Source organism: Labrus bergylta, chromosome 19 (genome assembly GCF_963930695.1).
Source record: "Labrus bergylta chromosome 19, fLabBer1.1, whole genome shotgun sequence".
Classification (NCBI taxonomy): Eukaryota; Metazoa; Chordata; class Actinopteri; order Labriformes; family Labridae; genus Labrus; species Labrus bergylta.
In genome coordinates, this window is record NC_089213.1 from 16,837,805 (window position 1) to 16,858,542 (window position 20,738).

General features: G+C 41.5%; 2 protein-coding genes across 3 annotated transcripts in view; one reads left to right on the forward strand and one right to left on the reverse strand.

Annotated features, from left to right (window-relative positions):
- The first annotated feature begins 1,164 nt into the window (after positions 1-1,164).
- On the forward strand, positions 1,165-9,316 carry oxnad1 (oxidoreductase NAD-binding domain containing 1). Its single transcript, XM_020648075.3, has 8 exons — positions 1,165-1,306; positions 2,116-2,233; positions 3,178-3,244; positions 3,389-3,492; positions 5,354-5,495; positions 7,371-7,616; positions 7,758-7,866; positions 8,042-9,316. Exons 2-8 carry the CDS (start codon positions 2,127-2,129, stop codon positions 8,197-8,199), a joined length of 933 nt encoding a protein of 310 aa, XP_020503731.2. The 5' UTR covers positions 1,165-1,306; positions 2,116-2,126; the 3' UTR covers positions 8,200-9,316.
- A 417-nt stretch (positions 9,317-9,733) lies between these two features.
- Positions 9,734-20,738, reverse strand: part of rftn1a (raftlin, lipid raft linker 1a) — a 28,911-nt gene continuing 17,906 nt past the window's right edge. The window contains exons 4-10 of one of the 2 annotated variants that reach the window (XM_020648039.3): positions 18,714-18,822; positions 15,414-16,107; positions 15,093-15,296; positions 14,398-14,507; positions 14,046-14,149; positions 12,683-12,758; positions 9,734-12,389 (exon numbers count right to left, since the gene is read on the reverse strand). In XM_020648039.3, coding sequence (XP_020503695.2) covers positions 11,955-12,389; positions 12,683-12,758; positions 14,046-14,149; positions 14,398-14,507; positions 15,093-15,296; positions 15,414-16,107; positions 18,714-18,822 — 1,732 coding nt within the window. In that variant the 3' untranslated portion in view covers positions 9,734-11,954. The other variant, XM_065948082.1, reaches the window with a different exon arrangement.

Consider the following 20,738-nt stretch of genomic DNA (forward strand, 5'->3'; position numbering starts at 1 on the left):
GAAAGTTTAAAAAAAAAGCCTTATTTCTAGCAGATTATTTAGTGTAATATCATAAGAGTATCTTATAATAGAGTGGTGTTCCCATTAACCCTTTTACACGGTCCCTGAATGTTTTATGCACTGTTGCATTAACCTGTAATTCAGCCTTTTACTTCTTTAGGTTCACAGAGTTACAGAAAAGGTGGTATGAAACTTTGATATTTACACATTTAAAATATGACCAGTTTAATGTCCTGAGGACGTAGCAGGGTAAGAAAAGCCCAATATTATGTGTCAGTGCATTCTGCTGTTTGACCACTAGATGGTGCTAAATGTAATTCTTAAACATCTGACTATGACTTTTGTTCAGCAAATCTGGTAAAACTTCAGCAGTAAGAGATCATATTAGTTGTCAGGGCTGGAAGTTGCACGGAACACTTTATTTGGTACATTTGAATGATTTTATGGGTGGATCAGTCTGTAATCATTTAAGGGTGATCACTTGTTTTACATCTACTGTAAATATGTTCAGGATCATGAATCTGTCACCTCCTGTTATTCCTTCTGATAGATCACCCAAATAAAGGGAGATCGAATTTAATGTGAACAATTGACCGAGAATCTGCTTCATGATTTGCCAAACATCCCAACAACAAAAAAACATTTGTATCTTAAGGCAGAACTAGAATATGTGGTGGTCTGCCTCATCACTCCCGCAGTCTCTCCAACATGCACAGCTTTCAGATACCAGAACATCTCACAGAATTTGCGGAAACAATATGCTTCAAAGTTACATCGGATAAAAAAAAAAAAAATCGTATTGGTGGACATAGATTTCACAAAACATGAGAAGATAAAAAATAAGGTTTATTAATTTTACGCCATCTTTAAGAATAAACACAAACACTTTTTTTTATTTGAATACTTTGCATTTTTAGAAATAAATGGAAATAATGATAATAATGTAGGCTATGTGATCTTTCATTTAGTGTTGTGAAATGTGGTTTATTTCTTAGTCGTGACATGTTTTCACTGCAGAAGTTGACACTGAATAAGTGAATTGGTGTTTAAAAGAATGCCGCAAATCAAATCGCAAATCGCAGGTAAGTTGTAAGTTGCCCTCCCTGTCAAGAGAGGGCGCTACCGGGGGGGGGAAATGTGACAGGCGCAGGTATGTCGTAGAAGAAGACGAGAGCTACAGCGTAGCATCAAAGAAGAAGAAGAAGAAGACATCTGTAGAGTCATGTAATCACAACCAAGACCAAGGTTATACGGATGATACTGCAGACAAATATGAACAGCATTTGACAGTTATCATCTTATCTCGGTAAGGAAAATGGCCTCACGGCTTGTTTTGTTGCCACAGTTTTTGTTGTCTGTCACAGAAACGACCACACCGGCATGAAGCGTGAAGCTAACTGAGCTCAGTGTGAGGTCAAGAGAAGCTCACTTCACTCATTCGCATGTTTACACCTTGCTGCATTTTGGTCTGCATGTAGTGTTTTAAGGATGTGTATGGCCTTTAAAACAGCGTTATCCTCCGTCCACATAATGACACCACGGCGTGGGTCAGCACTCAGGTATTGAGGGTCGTGTCGTGACGTCATCAGGTGTCTCATGGTTTACTAGATTATTCTGCTTGGTGGAGCCGGCTGTGGGGTGACCTCCCGTCTAAAAAGGGGGGGGGGGGGGGGGGTTCTGTGTTTTAGCTAGTCGTGGAGGGGCTTTGTTGATGAACTGTTGTGTTAAGGGTTAAACATTGGCAGATACGCTTTAGAAGCAGGGGCCCCTCGTCAATCCTCAATGTGGCCCTCAGGTCAACTTTTACACATCAAAACATGAAGAAAACATGATAAAATCTGCCATGATATCATGAAAACCAGAAATATGTCCATAATAATATTTGATCACTGGTAGATGTTGAGTTAAATTTGAGACATGATTGACTGTAATCGTTTTTTGTATCCTACAATTTGGCCCCCCTGGCAATGAGAACTAAATGAATGTGGCCCTTTGCTGTGACCAAAGTTGCCCATCCCTGCTTTAGAGTAAAAAAAAGCAGTACTACTATGCGCACATACATACAGAGCTGTCACCTTTGACACCTAGATGATCTCTGCTCTCTCCTGATTTCAGCCTAGGTCGCGATGAGTGTCCCCTGCTTCCTGTCCTCTGCTGCCCGAAGCTTCAGCCTGCCGTGTCCCGCAGCAGGTCTGCTCTACAGCCGGTTACTCGGCCCCAGCTCAGTAACAAGGTGAGGTTCATGTGGTATGTCCCGGTGTTGTCTCTATTGGTTTCCGCACTCACTTGTTTGTATTTGGGCAGAAACTGCTGTTTGACTTGCGGCAGCAGACGTCGTCTTGTCTCTGTTTTCAGATTCGCCACAATTCACAAACATTTCTGACAATTTTTAGCTCTCATCTCATGGACTTCACTGAAACTGACTGGGGGAAAATATATGAAAATAAATATTAAGCAACTTATGTAGTTAGTACAGCAAAATATTACGACACTACTCTACTTGCAAGATGTTCATTTTCTTACATTTTTTTTTTTTTGTATGTGGCTGTAGTGGAGTGCTCACTGTTACAACCATTATTCCACAGAATATGTGATTTAACTTCAACATTTCCAGAAATAATGTTTGTGAGGGAGTTAAGAATCTGATTACAAAGGCAGAAAGTCATTATTTCTGTGCAGTAAACCTGACAAACACAAGCTGGTGGAAACCAGTTGGGACATCACTCTGGCTCTGTTTGTTGTGATCTGCGGTTGTGGCTGCTCACTCCTGAAGTAAATTACAGATAAAAACCCAGATTTCCTACATATTAACACAGGTTGTTTGTGCTTTACACATTTTGTTCTTACCACGTTCAATGTAGTGTTTTGAATTCTTTGAGCACTGCGAACAAAAAGCTGTTTGCCTCTGTTATATCGGAACAATAGGTAAAGTGTCAATGGCCTACAATCCCAAATGAAAGCACATAGAACCAAACGTTCTGGATGGCAAGACACAACCAGGTGCCGTGTGATTGAGTGGAACTGTCTCTTTAAATGTTCTCATTATGACCATGAGGGCAAAGTCCGCCTGCTGTTTTGGAGTTTTTTTTGTAACATAGCACTGCTTCGTAGATCTCACTTATTGAATTAGAGATTCTCTGAATGAAGTGACAAAATCTTCCTCCTCCTCCTTTTTAGAAGAAGTATGTCGTCTAAGCGGCAGATGGATCATCTAGAGAGAACAGCAAAAGACTCCAGACAAAATGTAAGTACATGTAATGTGTTTAAATGTATCCATCCCTCTCCATATGATCTATCGCTTATAGTCCATGCCAAGTGCTAACCTCAGTTCTTCTCCTCTGTTTGTGTGTTTGTGTGTATCATGTGCCTGACTGGCGGCATAACACAGGCTCTTTATCCGGCTCAAGTGTGTGGCATCATAAACGAATCGGAGACGGTGAAGCGCTTGAGAATAGCTGTCCCCCCAGACTTTAGCTTCAAGGCTGGCCAGTGGTAGGTAGATACTAATGTTAAATGGAGGCTGTGGCTCAGTTGGTAGAGTCATCACCTTTCAACCGAGAGGTCGAGGGTTTGATCCCCAGCTGAGTAACATATCTGATGTGTCCTTGGGCAAGACACTTAACCCTGCATTGCTCCCGCTGCTTCGGTGGCGGTGTATGACTGGGTTTAGTGTTGTACTTAATCTCTGATGTACGTCGCTTTGGATAAAAGCGTCTGCTAAGTGAATTGTAACATTGTAAATGCTAAACACGTCGTATACCTTGGGCATAGTCTGTCTCTGGTAGTTTAGTTCATCACTAGAAAAATAGTCTGTAACAATGGTATTTGGCACCACAATGTACATTCACACAAGTTGTAAAGCAACAGATTAAGCACACATGTACATACACTAAACTCCCAGATCATGTGTCAGCATTTTGAAGATTTTTGAACTGTGAATGTTATAGATCCTCAGCTTAAGAAATGTCTTTATGAACACTATTGGATTTCTTGTGTCACAGAATGCAGCATTCAGTTAGTGATGAATATAAACAAACTTGTTTCGTCGTATGCTCCTCTGGTTTATTTTCCAACTGCTGTAGTGCTCACAGTAACCACAAGGGGGTGGCATTGTCATTGATTTGTCCTGCTGTTGGTCTGCTTGTTTTCTTTCCTCACACGCTTTTCTTGGAGAACAATTTACAATTTCGAAATGCCGTGTTGTGTATTTTCGAGAAAAAGAAGAAGTGTTGTAAAGGGACGGCATTGCATCAACCAGTGAATGGATCAAAGCTTATGAATCATGTGCAGATGTTTTGTCAAACAAGGGGAATGATAATGAAAGATAAACTTGTTATCCAAAAAGACAACATCACCTGAAGTTAACTCTTGGATCTGTTTAGACAACATCTGTATGCACTGGTTTGTGTGTTTGCTTGCAGCTGTGACATGAAAGCTGCTCGGTACACAGTGTCTGCTTTTACTGATGGTGAACTTAAATCTATCTTCAAGTTTGAAGCGTACTTCCAGCCAGTCTTTTTTTAATCATAACAGAAAGTAAAGTTTGTCTTGGATGAAGGCACAGCTTTTTTCTCTGAGTCTGTCAGTGTTGCCAGTGTTAATTAGTGTTCCCTGCACATGCAGTAGATGTACATAAGCCCATACTGTAGGTGGGCGGTGGTGAGATATAAAACTAGCAGCCAGTTGCCCCGCAGCAACTGATAATGAATGTAAATAGATGGAAATCCTCGAGTTTCAGTGTTTCTGAGAAAAATGGCTGTGAAGTTTTTAGTCGCCAGGTGGGAGAGGAGGAGGAGGAGGAGGAGCAGTAGAAGTAGAAGGTGGGTGGAACATATGTGTGCGTCTTTGCAGCAGATCCATATTTATGATGCCTGTGAGGGCTGTGCAGCGAGTGTCTCTCTCTGGTGTAACAGTGGGTCATTGTGTTGGTGGAACATTAGACCAACTGTTAAGCATTGCCGTTTTCCGCTGAGGGCGCTCTGCCTCTTTGTTTGTTGACGGACAGATGCGACCATGTCGGGTGTAAACGGGGACACCACGCACTGTTTAAACTTAGTTGTAGGAAAGTTTCCATCTGGTTTGATTTTGTTCTTCTTGGATTTTTTGGAACAGGCCGCCCCCTTCATGAAGTCAAAGGACACCATGCTTCCTGCATTCACACTTTGACCCTTAGTGAAGCTCGTTTTTTAATTTCTTTTGAATAAACTGTTGTGTTTAAAAATCTGCAAAGTCAGGGAGGAAAAGGAACACGTTCTAGTTCTAGATAATAAAGCTCAAACATCCACATAGAAAATAAAGATTTCAACTTATAAGAACATACATGAATGGCTTGTGTTTTATGTTTTGCATGCAGGGTGGATTTCTTTATCCCTGGCGTGGAGACGGTCGGAGGTTTCTCCATGTGCTCCGGTCCAGGTTTGCTACAGAGGGAGGGTGTTGTTGAACTGGCTGTCAAATACTCCAAACACCCTCCAGCCCACTGGATCCACACCGCGGTGAGTGGGACAGTCAGATATATATTACATACATACATTACATATTACTTTAGTTCAAGGGACATGCTAGATATGGACTTGTTGCTCACTAGAAAGCATATTTATTAGATTATTGTCATTTTATCAGTTATAAAAAGCACTCAACTTTAGCATCTTAAAGGACCAGAGAAAAGCATTTGAAGATTATTATTCAGGTACATCCTTATTTTCTCAAAGAGATGAACCAGTTTCAATTTATTTGGCCGCTTCCGATGTTTTTCTAGGTCTGACCTGCTGATACAGATTTTGGCTGATTGGCTGAAGAACCGGAAGAACCGGAATTGACAACAAAAGCAAACATTTTCTTGTAACTCCTGTTTGATGAAAATGTATTGTTAGGTCTACACCTGCAGAACATGTGTATGCAGAGTGGAGGGAGCGTGCAGATCGTCTCCTAGTTAAGCAATCTTGGGTGGAGATCTTAGAAAGACAAAATGCTGCATTGGTAACCATTATCTTAAACTTAGGATTATAACTTTCCCTCCATTGTTGGTTAACTTCACCTCGTTTGAGGACATTTTTTCACGGGACAATCACTGTGTCTCTCACTGGCACTGCAGCTGTGAGTGATGCCTCCGTCAGGAGAGGTACACTTGCTTTCCAGACAAGTGGCACGTCTACTGCTGTGAACATGAATTGGCCTTTAAGTCTAGACGCTAAATACAAGACAATCCCACTTTTGTCTTGTGTTTGTTCGGGGAGAAAAACATGTGAACAAAGGCTGTTTCAGCACCATGCAGATAATCACTTTGTCTGGCATCTACCCCGTCATGTCTCTGATGTTTTATCATTATTCTAATTATATTTATAGATCATATAGCGGCATCAGGAATACAATAATTCTGTTTCATAGCCGGTGAAGAACTCCTCAGAAGGAGGTTTGATAATATGGATGTTTACATTAAAGATGAAGAAAAAGAGCAGAAAGATTAGGATGGCAGGAAATGTTTGAAGTGGCCGAGGAAGTCTCACAAGGATAATTAAAGTTGTGTGACTCCATAATTAAGGGGTATTAATAGAAATATCAAAGGGTTTGAAGGAAACTGGTTTCAGTCTCTACACTCCTTATCTGATATTTCTTCATTCATACACATATGGAAAGATGTGATGTTCTAAGTGAATTAAATTGTAGGTTGTCTATGATGATGTGTTCCAAAAGGTATGTGTGTGTGTGTGTTTGTGTGTGTGTAGTTATTTGAATATGTACAATGTTTCCTTTCTGCTTACCTTTGCCTTCCATTTCTGTTCAGGCTGTGTTTGTTTGCAGCGTCTGTGTTTGATGATGGGCCCTAATAAATAGCTTTGAGCTAGAACGCCGTGTGTAAATAAGTATCAGAAAGCGCTGTGATGTGCTCCAGTGTTCAGACTCTTACAGCTCTCTGCTCTGGGATCGTTTGATGATGAGTGTGTTTGATATTTTGCGCTTTCGACTCCTCTCTGCGAGCAGGAATAGCACAGGGACCATGGCAGCAGATTAAGAGTGTGTGTTAGCATTGTTATTATGTGTGTGTGTGTGCTCACGTGTACAAAAAAAACACATAGAGGCATATTTACAGCTTCTTATGACTTCAAAAGACCTTCTCTGGCAAACTTGTGAAATCGCTTTCAGCCGCAGCACAGCAAAGGTTTGTTGTGTTTATGCGTGTGGATCTAAAAGTGGCTTTTTATTTTTCTTCTGTTTCCTGGGGCGGCAGTAAAGTTCAAGAGATGCTGTATTTTTCTGGGAATGTATTTCAAATTGTCGGAGGTGTATTTCAGCTGCAAAGAGACATTATGGAAATATGCCATCTTTTTTGTTGTTGTCCTTATCTCATCCCTCTCTCTTCCTCCCCTCAGTGTTCAGTCGGCTCTCAGGTGGCCATGCGTGTCGGTGGAGACTTCTTCTTCGACCCATTGCCCTCCGGCTCGGCTGTGGATCTGCTGCTGGTGGCAGGCGGTGTAGGGATCAACCCCTTGTACTCCATCCTGTTGCACACTTCAGATCTGCTGCATCTTAATCGAGCATCTGGTGGGCGGGACTACAACATAGGCTCCGCTCACCTCTGTTATAGCGCCAAGACCATGCAGGAACTGCTTTTTAAGGTGTGTTTTAGCACTATGAATGGAAAGTTGTGTTCTCCACTTGCTGCTGTAGGTGTATGATATATACCACGTGTGCTGCAGTTTGCAGTCTGCAAAAAAATTATATAAAAAAATATGACAGTCGACCGCTTTTGTTCCCAGAGCTCAATCATCGAGGCGTGCCGGAAGTTCCCTGACAAGTTCTCCTGTGACTTCCACATCACGCAACAGAGCACAGATGTCGACCCGCACCTCCAGCCATTCCTCAACCGTAAGTAAAGCCCCTGCACACACACGCAAACCTTTACACACACACACTTTTATTTGTGTTGTTGGGGCAATTAATGAATTCTGATTTCATTCTCTCACCCACATATGCGACTAAGAAGTGCTTAAGCCGTGCAGTTAAGAATTTAGATTGATTGACTTCCCTCGTATCTCTTCAGGCGGAAGGATCACAGAGGAGGAGCTGCAGGCTCATGTGGACCCACAGAGGACTTTATGCTTCCTATGCGGGCCCCCGCCCATGATTGAAGCAATTTCAAAAACCCTCATGGACCTCGGCCTTCCGAAAGACAGAATCCTCTTCGAGAAGTGGTGGTAGAACTTCAGGGACCTGCTGGGGTTCCTCCTGACTGGGCTGGTACTCCTCCTTTTTTCAGCCTAAGACGGGGAATGTATGGAGATGGGATGAGAAGGAGAGCATTTGGAATGTTCAACTGATTTGGACATTATCGAGTGTTGGAAAGCTGGAGAAAATTCACCCTCCAATCGTTGCTGCTGCAGCCTGTGCCTGATCTGTGATACCCCGCTGGGACCGCCCACTCTGGATCCAGCAGCTGACTCACTCAAACAACAGAGATGAGTTGTGTTTCTTCAAATCTGAAAAGGACAACTGAACAGACTGTTGAAACAAAATCTACTTTGGCAACATGTTTATCAGCTCACGTCCTTGATGGATATAACAAGGACTGTGACAGACTCAATGTGACAGTTTGTAGCACATTTCCAAATCTCATCTCAGTTCTGGCCTTTACATGCTTTCCTGAGGATCTGATTAAATATCGTAGGTCTTGATCCATTTTAAATCACTGATTTACCGTTGCAAAAAATACACATGTTCACTTTCTGCTAAGAGTCAGATAGTAAGTCTAATATCATACGTGTCAATACTAGCTTAGTTTAAAGACAGGAAAGAGGGGGACGCTATCAAGCTCCACCCAAAGGTGATACAATCCACATTCAACCAACTTCCAGGGAGTGAAGAAATACTCCTGCATATTTACCCATCATGAACGTGAAGTGTTTTTACTCTTTAGATTTTGCTGTGGGGAAATAAGATTGAACTGATTAAATAGTAAGCTTTAAGGTGGATATTGTAACATTAGAAAGGAAGAACTCGTTGCTCTTATTAGTTCTAACCAGCTGCTGGCTTTAACCTCATATTTTGTGGCCAGATGTGAGTGTGCCATTGATCGTTCTATTTTACTCTTAGCTAGTGAAGATGTGTATTTTTGAGAACGTTAACTTCCGGTACTGCTTCAATGTCCTTAGATGATAGATGATCAGGGTAAACAATAGCAGTCTACTGTTTTTTTTATTTCATTTTCTTCAGTCAAATACCTCAAAACATTTGTTAAAATTTTCTTAGAGATGTTTTACTATGTGTATGTATGCCTAATGAAATGACTTATATTTAATTGCAGAGCTGAAGATTTTAAGCTGTTTGACTGAGTTACTTTGAAGCAAATGTTTCACATTTTATTCGCATGCAAACTTCACACCAAGTGTATTTTTAGAGTCAGAACTACACAAACATTCTCCCACATATTGGCCAGTTTTAGTCACTCTCACACTATTACATGCATACGGCGCCTATCTCGCACACACTTCAACTCCATCACACACATCCACATACGAATAAACATGGGGACGTGAGTATCCCATGGTGTACTGTAATGGAACCTCCAGGTGGTCTCTGATTGGCTCGGATCACTGAACATCCCTCGGAGATGGTAGCGAGCTTCTTGTTGTCGTCTCTCGGTGGGGGGTGGGGGGGGGTCGCGCTCTTGAGACTCATTTTCGAGTTGTTTCTGTATTTCTTCCTCATATGAGGAAATAAAAGAAAATTGAGTCAATCTGTTTCAATCATTTTATTGACCTCTGCTTTTATACAAAGACTCACATGTCACACTACTTACACACCTGATCTGGTCCAGGAAATCAGTAATGAATAGCTCATTTCTAAAATACACATTTTCTGAAGAGAAAAACCCTTTTAACAGGCGAGTGCCAAATCACAAAACACATTTTAACATTCCTCCTGAAGAATCTTCGACCACCTGATAACGTGTGTGGACATAGTTTGACATTACCACGTTGGCAGACTCGTCGGAAAAGTATTTCACAACAACAAAATCCCTTGTAACACTGTCAGCCTCGTGTTCTGCATTCTGTCTGAAGTAACGTCTCTTGAATAGTAACCAAATATAATTCAACAATACAAACATAATGCTGAATCTCTTGACCACATTATATTCAAAATTCCTGTTTTCAATGTTTCACCGGTAACAGTTGCCAAAAAAATAAATTCAGGTTGATGCTTGTATTCGTTCACTGTGAGCACAGAGCTGTTTTTATTTTTGGGTGACGGAAAGGGATGGCAGCAGCTCAGTCCGTTGTCCACAGGTCCTGTTTGTTCATGTGTGTGAGAAGCATGTCTCTTAAATAACCAGAGTGTAAACCAGAATTTCCCTCAGGGATTGATAAAGTATACACAATTCAAATTCAAAAAAATACATGTTTGCAAATAAAAAGTTAAACTCCCGCACACTAACTTGCAAACGCACATTTATTGGCAACGTTTTGGTACTAGACCTTCTTCGTCTTTGCCTGATAAAGGACTAGTATAGAAACGTTGCCAATAAATACATATATTTAAAAGTGAGACAGTGTGCAGGAGTTTACCTCTAACTTTTCGATGGACACATTGCTCTCCTATGCACCTGTCTTGTAGAATGGATGTGCAATTTATTTTTCTATTACAAATAAAAAATAAAAATAAATGGAGAGGGGGGGGAACACCTTATAAGAACATCAGAAGTAATTTTTATAACGTTCTGATAATAATATTAATAAAAGGGCTGTATTTTACCTCTTTTTTGACCATCCAAACCTTCAGGACTTATATATACATTTCAAAGAAGGTATACTAATGAAAAAGTTTGAAAACCACAATTTACTTTAGCCAGGACTTTGCTTTTGAAAAGACGTATGTAACGACCAAAACAACCTCAACTCCTACAATCATTGTTCCTAGAATCAACTCCAAGCCTCTAAGGATGAGCAGTGGATGGATGCATGGATGTATAAAAGATTAAAAATATGTCAGAGATTGACATCTTATTACCTGCCTTAATCAAAACTATAAATGAACCTTAAAGCTGTAGGCACAGAAAAGTGTATCGTCAAATATCTGTATGGTCAGACGTGCATCTGTACATTTTCTCTACGTTGTTATTTTATCATATCTGGTCGTTTTCTCCACATCTCGGCTTAATTATCTCATTACCTCAAGCCACAACGACAATGGTCTCCGTGCCGTGCAGCCATTACCCACGCTAATGATGTAAATGAAATACTTGGGATACCACATTAAACAAGATCTTGAGAAAACAACCAGAAATGATTTCTTATCACAGGAAAATTAAGTCAATTGATGAGTTGTGTGGATGGATGGATGTCTGCTTAGTGCTTCCTTAGCTTGCTTCAAAACTTGTTTTTATATTTGACACTTTAGGATATCATTTCTACATGAAAGTTTCTTGAAAACGTCCAAAACTTAAGTTGATCCTGATGTACAAATCTGTCAGAAGCTATTACAACACTGCAGATGAATCAGTCAGTCCCTACAGATTTATCCCTGTCTTGTTTCTAGCTTAAATAACATACTTTATATATAAAAATACAGCAAGCCCAGTGATGTCAGTACTCCCCTTTTAACAGTCATATCCAAAGAAAGTACTAAAATACAGCTAAGGGAAATAATACTTAAGGCTTTAACAGCAGACTTGCTCAGAGGTTGTACTCTTATAGCCTTGCAGAGTTTCATTTCACAGAGAAATCACAGAGAAACACTGAGCCACAGCAGAGAACTGACCGACACTTTCCCCATTCATGGGAGCTACAACCTCAGAGGCTAGCAAGAGTGAAGCAGTAACTGTACACGGTGAGTTACAGTATGGCTGTCCACAGAGGAACTTTAAAACTAGAGCAACAAAAAAAAAAAGTTTTCAAAAGGCATTTTTTGACAAACTAAACAGTTTCCGCTCCTCTTTTTCGGTTTCTTTCCCCGATGTGTCAACACACGCCTGAAAAGAGCTGCATTTTGATCCTCTCCTCCGTCTTCCCCTCCTCTTTGACCCCTCCTACATCCATCTTATACACATCTGTCCATCTCACAGACTTCTCCTCAGTGGACTGCAGGATCTCGTCGATGTCGGTTTCCTCATCCTGCTCTTCGACATACACCCTGCTTCCTGGCAGGAAGGAGAGTCGTCTTTGATACTGCTCCTCCTCCTCCTCCTCATCCTCCTCTTCCTCCTCGCTCTCCTCTCCACCTCTCTGAATGCTGTCCCTTCTCTTCCTCCTCTTTGCCTCTTCCCCCTCATCTGCTGTGTTTCTTCTCCACCTGTCCATCTCCGTCTCCATCACAGGGGACCTGTCCTCTCTCTCCTCCTCAGGTTCTCCAGTAGATTTCTTCTTCGCCTTGCTGCGCCCCCTGAGGTTCAGCATCTGAAACCAAAGCGATGAGTTTGAGACAGTTTTACACTTTGTGTTTCTTTTTCTTTCCATCTCTCCAGACACCTGACAAATCACAACAAAGCATCTTTCATTGACGCCTCTTTCCTGTAGTTTCAGGTCGGCTACCTGCCTATTATTAGACTTCTCCTGAGTGGCTTTATATTTGCTGTACATCCCATATTTAGTAACATGACTTTTTAATGACATATGCTCGCGTATCCTAAAGGCACAACAGAGACGAGTGACAGATCCACAGTGAAGATTGAAGACGAAGGGGAACAAACCTTGAAGTCTTTTCTCTTGCGCTGCAAAACGGGTCTCTGAAGGAAGAGGATCTGCTTTGTCGACAAACTCCCGTCACTACAGAAAGGATGGAAAAAAAAAAAAAAAAAGCAGCACTTTTGCTACTGTTACCTGTTATGTTATATTCTGAGGAGCTGGCACATTTCTATGTACATCTAAATCCAGCTTCTTTGTGGTTTCTACAAAGTGACAGGTTACAAGACTACAGCACAGCAGCTACTGTGTTTTTTTGTTCGCAGCTCCGACAGATATCAAAGGGGTTTCATGTTGAGATGAGCATATGATCATGATTTGTCAGATCTCAAGCCATCTGTCCCATGTATCTAAAGCTGCTGTGTAGGCTCTAATTCCAAAGACAATGAGACAGACAATGGGATCGGTCCTCGCTGATTCTAGAATGGTATTCAGGGGAGGGAGTATAAAGAAAATGCAGATGACAGGTTTACTCTGGCTAAACGAATGATAACTTAAATGTAACCTTAAATCTCTTTTTTTACAATTAATCAAGGATTTCTTTTAGTCTATAAAATGTCTCAAAGTTGTTCAAATGCTTTTGCTGATTGTCTGCAACCAAGGGGTGGATCCGGAGGGTAGCCTGGGCCCCTTTGGAATCTGATAATTCACCCCCGCAGAACCCTAAACTATTATTAGAAACATAGACAGACACTTTGTTGATCCCGAGGGATATTCAGGGATTAGTTGGGTTTTTTTTGTCAGAGGTGATACTTGTATTAATGACAACTATTCTGGCTGTTTCAACAGGCTGCTAGAAGCTTTCCTTTGCAATTCAATCTAGCACATTTCCTTTTGTTCGGGCTTTAAATTGTGACTTTGGACATACATCTTCTTTTTGAGTCCTTAAGAAATGTATTTGTGGGGCGCTGGTGGCTTAGTGGTTGGTGTGCACGCCCATGTACGGAGGCTGTGGTCCTCAAAGCGGGCGGCCCGGGTTTCGAATCCGACCTGTGGCTCCTTTCATGTAACTCTCTCTCTCCCCCCGATTTCTGACTCACCACTGTCCTATCTCTACAATAAAAGCACAGAAAGCCCCAAAATAAATCTTAAAAAAAAAATAATGCCACACCTGCAGAAGTCATTGACCCCGTTTGACCCATTAAAAAGAGGCATAGTTAGCCCTTGTCGCAGCCCAAAGTTATGTCAAACAGTTCAGAACTCAAAAACATTCTTTAATTAACGACTAAAATCTGCTAAGAAGCTGTAACTTTGCTACATGATAACAAAATTGATTCTTAATTGTTTGTTTCGGTTCATTAATTCATCTTTGAAGCTCTTGTCAGTAGGAATGTGAGCTTATGGTTCGAACTCTCCGGATGTAGTTGCTACCTGTTTGTCTTGACAATTGGCGTAGGTAACACACACATCAGCCTCCATCCGTACGGAGCCAGAGACTGTAGCAAAGGGATGTAGTCTGTCTTCACCACAACACCCTTAACAAGAAAGACAGATGGACAGATAGAGAGCAAAATCACACACATGGACAATATGCACACTACGGCAATAAGTGTAGGTCAGATTGTAGCTCAGTCACAAGCATGCAACACTTCTTTCCCTCCTCTCCTCTCTTATGTAATGTTTGACAGAAAAGCAGCATAAGCCTTCGGTCACACAGGATTTCTCACGGTGCACATCTCAGAGTATTAAAAAGCTAAAAAAAAAAAACTGAAAAAAAACCCACATCAACGACGGTCCACTGCTCCACCACGATGGCGTCGTAGGAGGTGCCTGTGGTCTCTTCCGCGGAGCTCTGGAAGATGAACACACTGTCCACACATGAGAGCCCATTGTCTGCAGAAAGAGTACAAATTAGAGACAGAGTTAGATAAACAGAGGAGGATGTGTGTGAATCAGGCACGAGTTACAGGCTCATCTCCTCTATCCAATCTCTCACTATTGATCCCCTGCTCCCTTTGGTTTAAGCCTTCTTATTCCACGGGTGACTGAACAGTGACTTATGGAGTAAGCCGTGGACTTACGGCACATCATTCCATGCATATCATCCTTTACCGAGCAGTGGAGCAGAGATCTAATGCTTGAGAGGATTTCTTGTCTTGTCTTGTCAAGAGGCATATGAGAGGGACCCAACCAGTAAACAATTTGTTGGTTAAATCAGGGAGTGAATAGATCAAATGATAGAATAGTTCAGGTTATAATGTAATAATACACACAGATAATTATCACCCTTTTTTGCTCCCAGTTTCCATTATCATGAAGATTCTTTTTTATCTTCTTTTAGCTCTATGTTTTGGTCTTATGGCCCTCAACTGTGTTGTTTCAGTCCTGTTTTTCTACGTATCAGTGTGACTGAAGGGTGAAAGTGCTTCCAAAATGACATTATCAACGATAGTTCACAGCTTTGACCGTCAAACCTACCGTTATCATCTCGAAGGTGGAAGAACCCGTCGACTAGGAGCGCACCGCTGGTGAAATGCTGCGTCATGTGGTCGAGCCAGTGTGTGTCTACCTCTGTGACTTGACCTGCTTCCTTTTGAACTTGCAGCGGCACTCTGACCGAGTAGAACCTCAAAGGTGTGTTCAGCTCTCCTGTGTGGTTGTACAAGGCAAAGAGCTGCATCCCTGCAGGCACAGAAAGATGAAAGGTTGACAATCAGACACTAAAAAAAGAAAGAAAAAAAAAAGGAACCGTTATAATGATTGGCAAATGATCCGACAAACTAACAGGAATCCACTTACTACCCTGTGCTGGTGGTGAAGTTGAGCTGTTATTTTTCTCTGAACTTTTTAGCCTGATGTGGTTGTTGTTTTGTGTTGTCACTCTGCTTTGTCCGACTGAAAAGGTAGAGCCGGGCTTTCTTTCATGGTTTCTATCCAGTTCTGGAGAGCTGAGCCAGCTGTCAGAGCTTGAACTCTGTCTCTCTCGCTGGGCGGGTGCTTTGACGTCTGGTAGGTGGCCCCTCTGCCGCCTGATCACGCCTGCACTGTCTGGAGGGCTGGGACTTACTTGGTTTTCGTCTTCTTCTGCCGGGTTTTGATGTGGACACCCTTGAAGTGCCTCTACGTCGGGCTTGCTGTGGTCTTGAGGTTGGTTTGCTGAGTCTTTGAGGCTGGTCTGAAACAGATCGTTGTCCTCCTCTTGGTCAGGCTCTAAAGTCTCGGTGGGATTCAGAGGCTTTGCGCTCTGCTCTACACCTTCATTATCTGACTCTGGAGACTCACAGGGATGGTCAGGTTCGACGTCGTTATGATGTGGTTCTGTGGGATCTGTCGGGCTGGTGTTGGCGCTGTAGGGGAGTCGATGTATGGGTGAAGGGCTAGAATGTAAAGAAGACAACTCCTCTGGGTCCCAGTTCCCCAAGTAGCAGGGTCCTCCGCCCGGCTGCTGCAGGAAGCCTACAAACATAACCCCTTGCTCGGCTACATCCTGGATCTGCAGGGATTGACATAAACACATATTGTTAATCTACAATCACACTTTTTTTTGGAATCATTTTGAGCTACACGTACGTATAAAGGAAGCCATTCACAGCATCACAAATACATTTGCACCTTCTTTTCCAAACAAAGCCTCATTTACACACCAACAAAGGCTGACGTGCGATATTCTGCAAAATAACATCCTACCTAATCATGTGCAAAGATCAAATATTCAAATGACAAAAGGAACTCATTATCTCAATGCCTCAGTGTGTGAGTGAATAAATGTGTGTGAGTATTTGTGTGCGCGTGTGTGTGTGTGCAGCACCCACCCGTAGAGTTCTGGTTGTTAATTGTCAGCTGATATTTGGGCTGTCAGTTTTCGACAAGCTCAACAGGAGAGAAATCAGATTGCAAACTACCACCAAACAATAATGAGACACATCTTCCCCTATTATACACTACTTTTGACACTTCACTCATCCATACACACACACACGCGCGCAAACACACACACACTTCAAAAATAGAGAGAAAGTATTTCTATTACTTGCTGAACACGCTCACAAAAACACACTAACACAGCTTTATCTGATGGTAAGTCTTGAGACAGATTGAGAGTGGGTGGGCTTGTGAGTGCTGGAAAAATAGAAGTATAGAATTTTTAAAAATGAACACACACACACACACACACACACACACACACGCGCGCCTGTCAGTCTCTGCCCGGTGCTGCTCCTGGTTCTTATCTCGAAACTCTCTCTGGCAGTTTCTTGATCTGATTGGTTATTCATGTCACGCTGCCGGAGCCTATCACATTATGCACAGTGATGTGCATTTCCATCCAATCAGGTTTCCCTTTGTGCTCGATGGGTGTTCAGATGCAAATCTATTCAATAGAGCACATTTTCATTTCCCATTGTTGGACCGTTGGCGAATTCATGAGCGGAGAGGCTAAAAGTGAGTTTTACAGCTGATAAAGGCCCGTGATGACACTGTGGTGGCTGCGCATTAAAGGGTTAAATCCATACTAAACTTTAGCATCATTTCTATAACATGTCTGTTTTCTATATTCAGCTTAGTTAACGGGGAGTTGCCACTGGTGAAAATCCAATATTGTTAGAAATCTTCCAATCAGGTAAATTTGCTGAATTTGAAATGGACAACCTTGAATCACATTTTCTCCTTTTGAGTTCTGCGTGTGAGGGGAAAACACAGGCTTAGAATATGTTACAGATAGGCAATTATAGTCAGCTGCCGGTGGCCCTTTGAGCCCTGTAATGTTTCTGTCACTGTCACAGCAGTGACGTGCCAACATGAAAGGCAAACAGGAAGACGGAGCAACAAGTGGGGAGACAAAGAATGAGGGGAGGGATTGATTAAAGAGTACTCTTAAAGTCAATTTAGCGTTTAACCCTGCTCTTATGATAACCATGGGCACTAACCCTGATTGTTACATTGAAACTGTGTTGATAACAGGCTGAAACCAGTTTGCAAGACCTTGTAAGCCTAAGAGTTTCAGATGTTTTTATGCTAGTAGCGGCTAAACAGCCTTGACCTGCTAGCTTGAAGGAGAGATGAGAAACAGGTTACCAGAAAGCTGACAAACGCACTTTTTTATGACTTCTCATAAATGATTTCATTCATTTCAATTGTTCTGGTCTTCAACCCAAACTAGACGAGGGTCTGGTTTAGTTTAGCTGGTATAGAGAACATCCCACGCACAGAGGCTGAGTCATCACAGCAGGTGTCCACGGCTAGATCCCGACTCTTGCCTGTTGGTCAATGTCTTACCCACTCTAGCTTTAAAATATAGCCCCTCTAACTTTGCTGACCCTATGTAATAAAAGACAAAAGGCCAGAAAAGATCATCTTTAAGCTAGAGTTACACATTGTAAGAAGAGTAGGTGTACATGGGGAGCACTCAGGAAGTCTAGTTATTTGGATTTACTTAAAGAACCTTTGCTTCATTTTCAGTTTGAAAAATGTTGTACTGGTAATTTTTCATGTTATTTTGAATCTATCTGGGTATAATAAAAAAAAAAAATGTTTAATAAAAACTGACAGACTATTCAGCTCCATGTCAAACCCTGGCCTCATGTAAAATGAAGTCAGGTATTGAAATTTTAAACAAGTGAAAAGAGAGTAAGGGTCACATCAGCACTTGCAGATTCCAATAGTCCATGTAGCTGAAACCAAATAAGTGGGGAAAAGTTATATCTGTTAATTCTCTGTACTCTCAAACTGGATTAAAGGGATGAGGGTAGGTTTAAACTATTTCTCTCTAACGTTGCTTCAGTTTCATATAAGCATTCAGTGTCCTTGAGGTAGGTTTGCTGGATTTTCTGTTGCATATTTTCACTAAAAGGCTTTTTCTTGAAATAATTCCAGCACCGTTAAGCCCTTTATTCTGCGTATGTGCATTATTATGAAAAGCCAAGATGTACAAAGATCCCAATTTCAAAAAATCAGCTAGAGAAACAAGAATGCGTAATATAAGAGCAAACATTAGTCTGAAGCTTCAGGCATCTACTGTAAGTTTGCAGACAAATTCATTTAAAATAAACCATATTAAGCCTGAGCAGCTTTGTTGGTATGTTTGTTCGTCTTTGAACTCACCCTCTTGACGTAGCTCTGGATTATTTCTGGGTCAGCAGCCTGGTGACCGGCCACACAAACATCTGTCTCCAGACGTTGACGCCCCCACCTCAGCCGGCTTTTCTCTGAACTATTGGAGGGAAATGGACAAAATTGAAGAATATTCAGCATTAAGCATGAGTCAGTCTGTTCAGTTCAAATGTGGTTTTAGAACTCTTAAGAATGTCTTGTACATATACTCATGTTCTCATGTCATGACTTCCCAGTCCACTGACATCAGAGCAGGTCCTTCATAATGTAGCACTATACACTCAATAAGACCGAGCTTCACAGACACTGTAAATTACTGCAGTCACCCATGTTCATGAGCACTCATTGACCCACAGTGATCACAGCAGAAACATAATGTCAATTCTAGTGCAGTGTGAATTTCCCATTGAAGGCGAGAGCACATTGACTGAAATCACAATAGTCTTATTACACAGAAAAAGGGACCGAATTTCCTTCTTCTCCCGCTGCATGACAGAATCATAAAAGGAGTATTCAGATACGCCTCTTCAGATTTGGATTGAGGTCAGAGCGAAGGCCACGGTAATATCTTGTGCTCTGAGGCGTGAGTGACAATTCCCGGCTTCTCAGCTTGATTTGAAACAGTGGATCTGTCACATCTTCTCTTTCATTTTTAGGGTTTTCCGATGAAAGGGGGACGGCGGCGGCGATGGGGACATAAAAAGGAGAGTAAAGGGGACTAGGGGGGCTGCTGAGGACAAAAGAAAGAGGGGTGGTGGCCATCATTGAAGTAAGCAGATGAAAGGATGGAGAGATGATTCCTTTCTTTCAGAGCGCAGTTCCCCTCTGGCAAGAGCTGGTGATGCAATCAGCCGTCTCCACGGTGACAGGTGCCAGGAAGCAGCAGGACCACTTGGCAGGAGGGGCATCAAAGAGCAGCCCGGCACCTGCCTGTGCACTAGCATGAGTGTGTGTGTGCCAATGTTTGTGTGTGTGTGTGCACATTACACTGTTCCTTCAACTTAAAATAAAAAAAAAGAGATCACAGAACAGGATGCCAAAAACTGTCAGCTAAGCTAATTTATCCCTTTCATTGTGTAGAGCATGTGACAACAAATGGAGGACACAGATTTAACCAGGGGCTTCCGTCTCTTTACAATACAGAATTCAAAAAAATCATCATGAAGTTCTAAGCTAATGACAGATTTGTTGGAGAGTGTGAAGTTCGTTTTGATATAAAAATCACTAACATGCAGAGTTTTTGTAGACATAGCTCCCTGATCCCTCTTACAATATTAAATACACAATTCAAACTAACTTGTATAACTCTTGCTAATAGAATGGATTCATGGCTATCTATTTGGTATGATTCCCTGAAAGTGCGTACATCATTTTATTATTAGCATACCATTTTACAACACAGTAATCCCGAAAAGCCTCAATTTATAGATATAAATATAGATCATTTAAATTACTGTACTGTACACATTTAGTTAGTTTTTTTAGATGTTTAGGTTTAGGTTTTTAGTTTTATGTGTGGTTTCTCTGTAGATATTCTTATTTGTCTATGAATCTCTCAGCACTTTTTCCAGGATATAAAAAAGCACCAAGCAAGTATCTTGATGAGCACTGTCATGTAAACAAAGTATTTGTTGTTTGGGTTACAATTCCTTTATTTTTTTAAACCAAACCTTCGATGTAAAGTGCTTCAATAAATGCTAGTATAAAAAAATCCTTAGTTATGCAGCATTTTATCGCTATATTTCTCTGAAGTTCAGGCTTGTTTCTCCAAACAAAATGATAACATCAACATGCAATCATGGTCGAAATGACAACAACAGTTTATGTTTAGCTGTTATGAGTTTTACCCTGCTCCATTTTAAGATGAGCTAGTTAGCACTAAATGTCGAAAGCTAAGGCTGAGATTCTGTAAACATCATGGCATCAGATGAGAAGTTAAGGTTTCACCAAGGTGTTAAAATTCTTCCTGACGGAGTCACAAAAGTATGTTCCAAATGTTGTGCCAGTCCATCAGAT

Coding starts and splice junctions, on each gene's coding strand:
- oxnad1 (XM_020648075.3), top strand. CDS start 2,127: ATGAGTGTCCCCTGCTTCCTGTCCTCTGCTGCCCGAAGCTTCAGCCTG. Junction 5,496..7,370: donor CCCACTGGATCCACACCGCG/GTGAGTGGGACA, acceptor TCCTCCCCTCAG/TGTTCAGTCGGCTCTCAGGT. Junction 7,867..8,041: donor CCTCCAGCCATTCCTCAACC/GTAAGTAAAGCC, acceptor GTATCTCTTCAG/GCGGAAGGATCACAGAGGAG.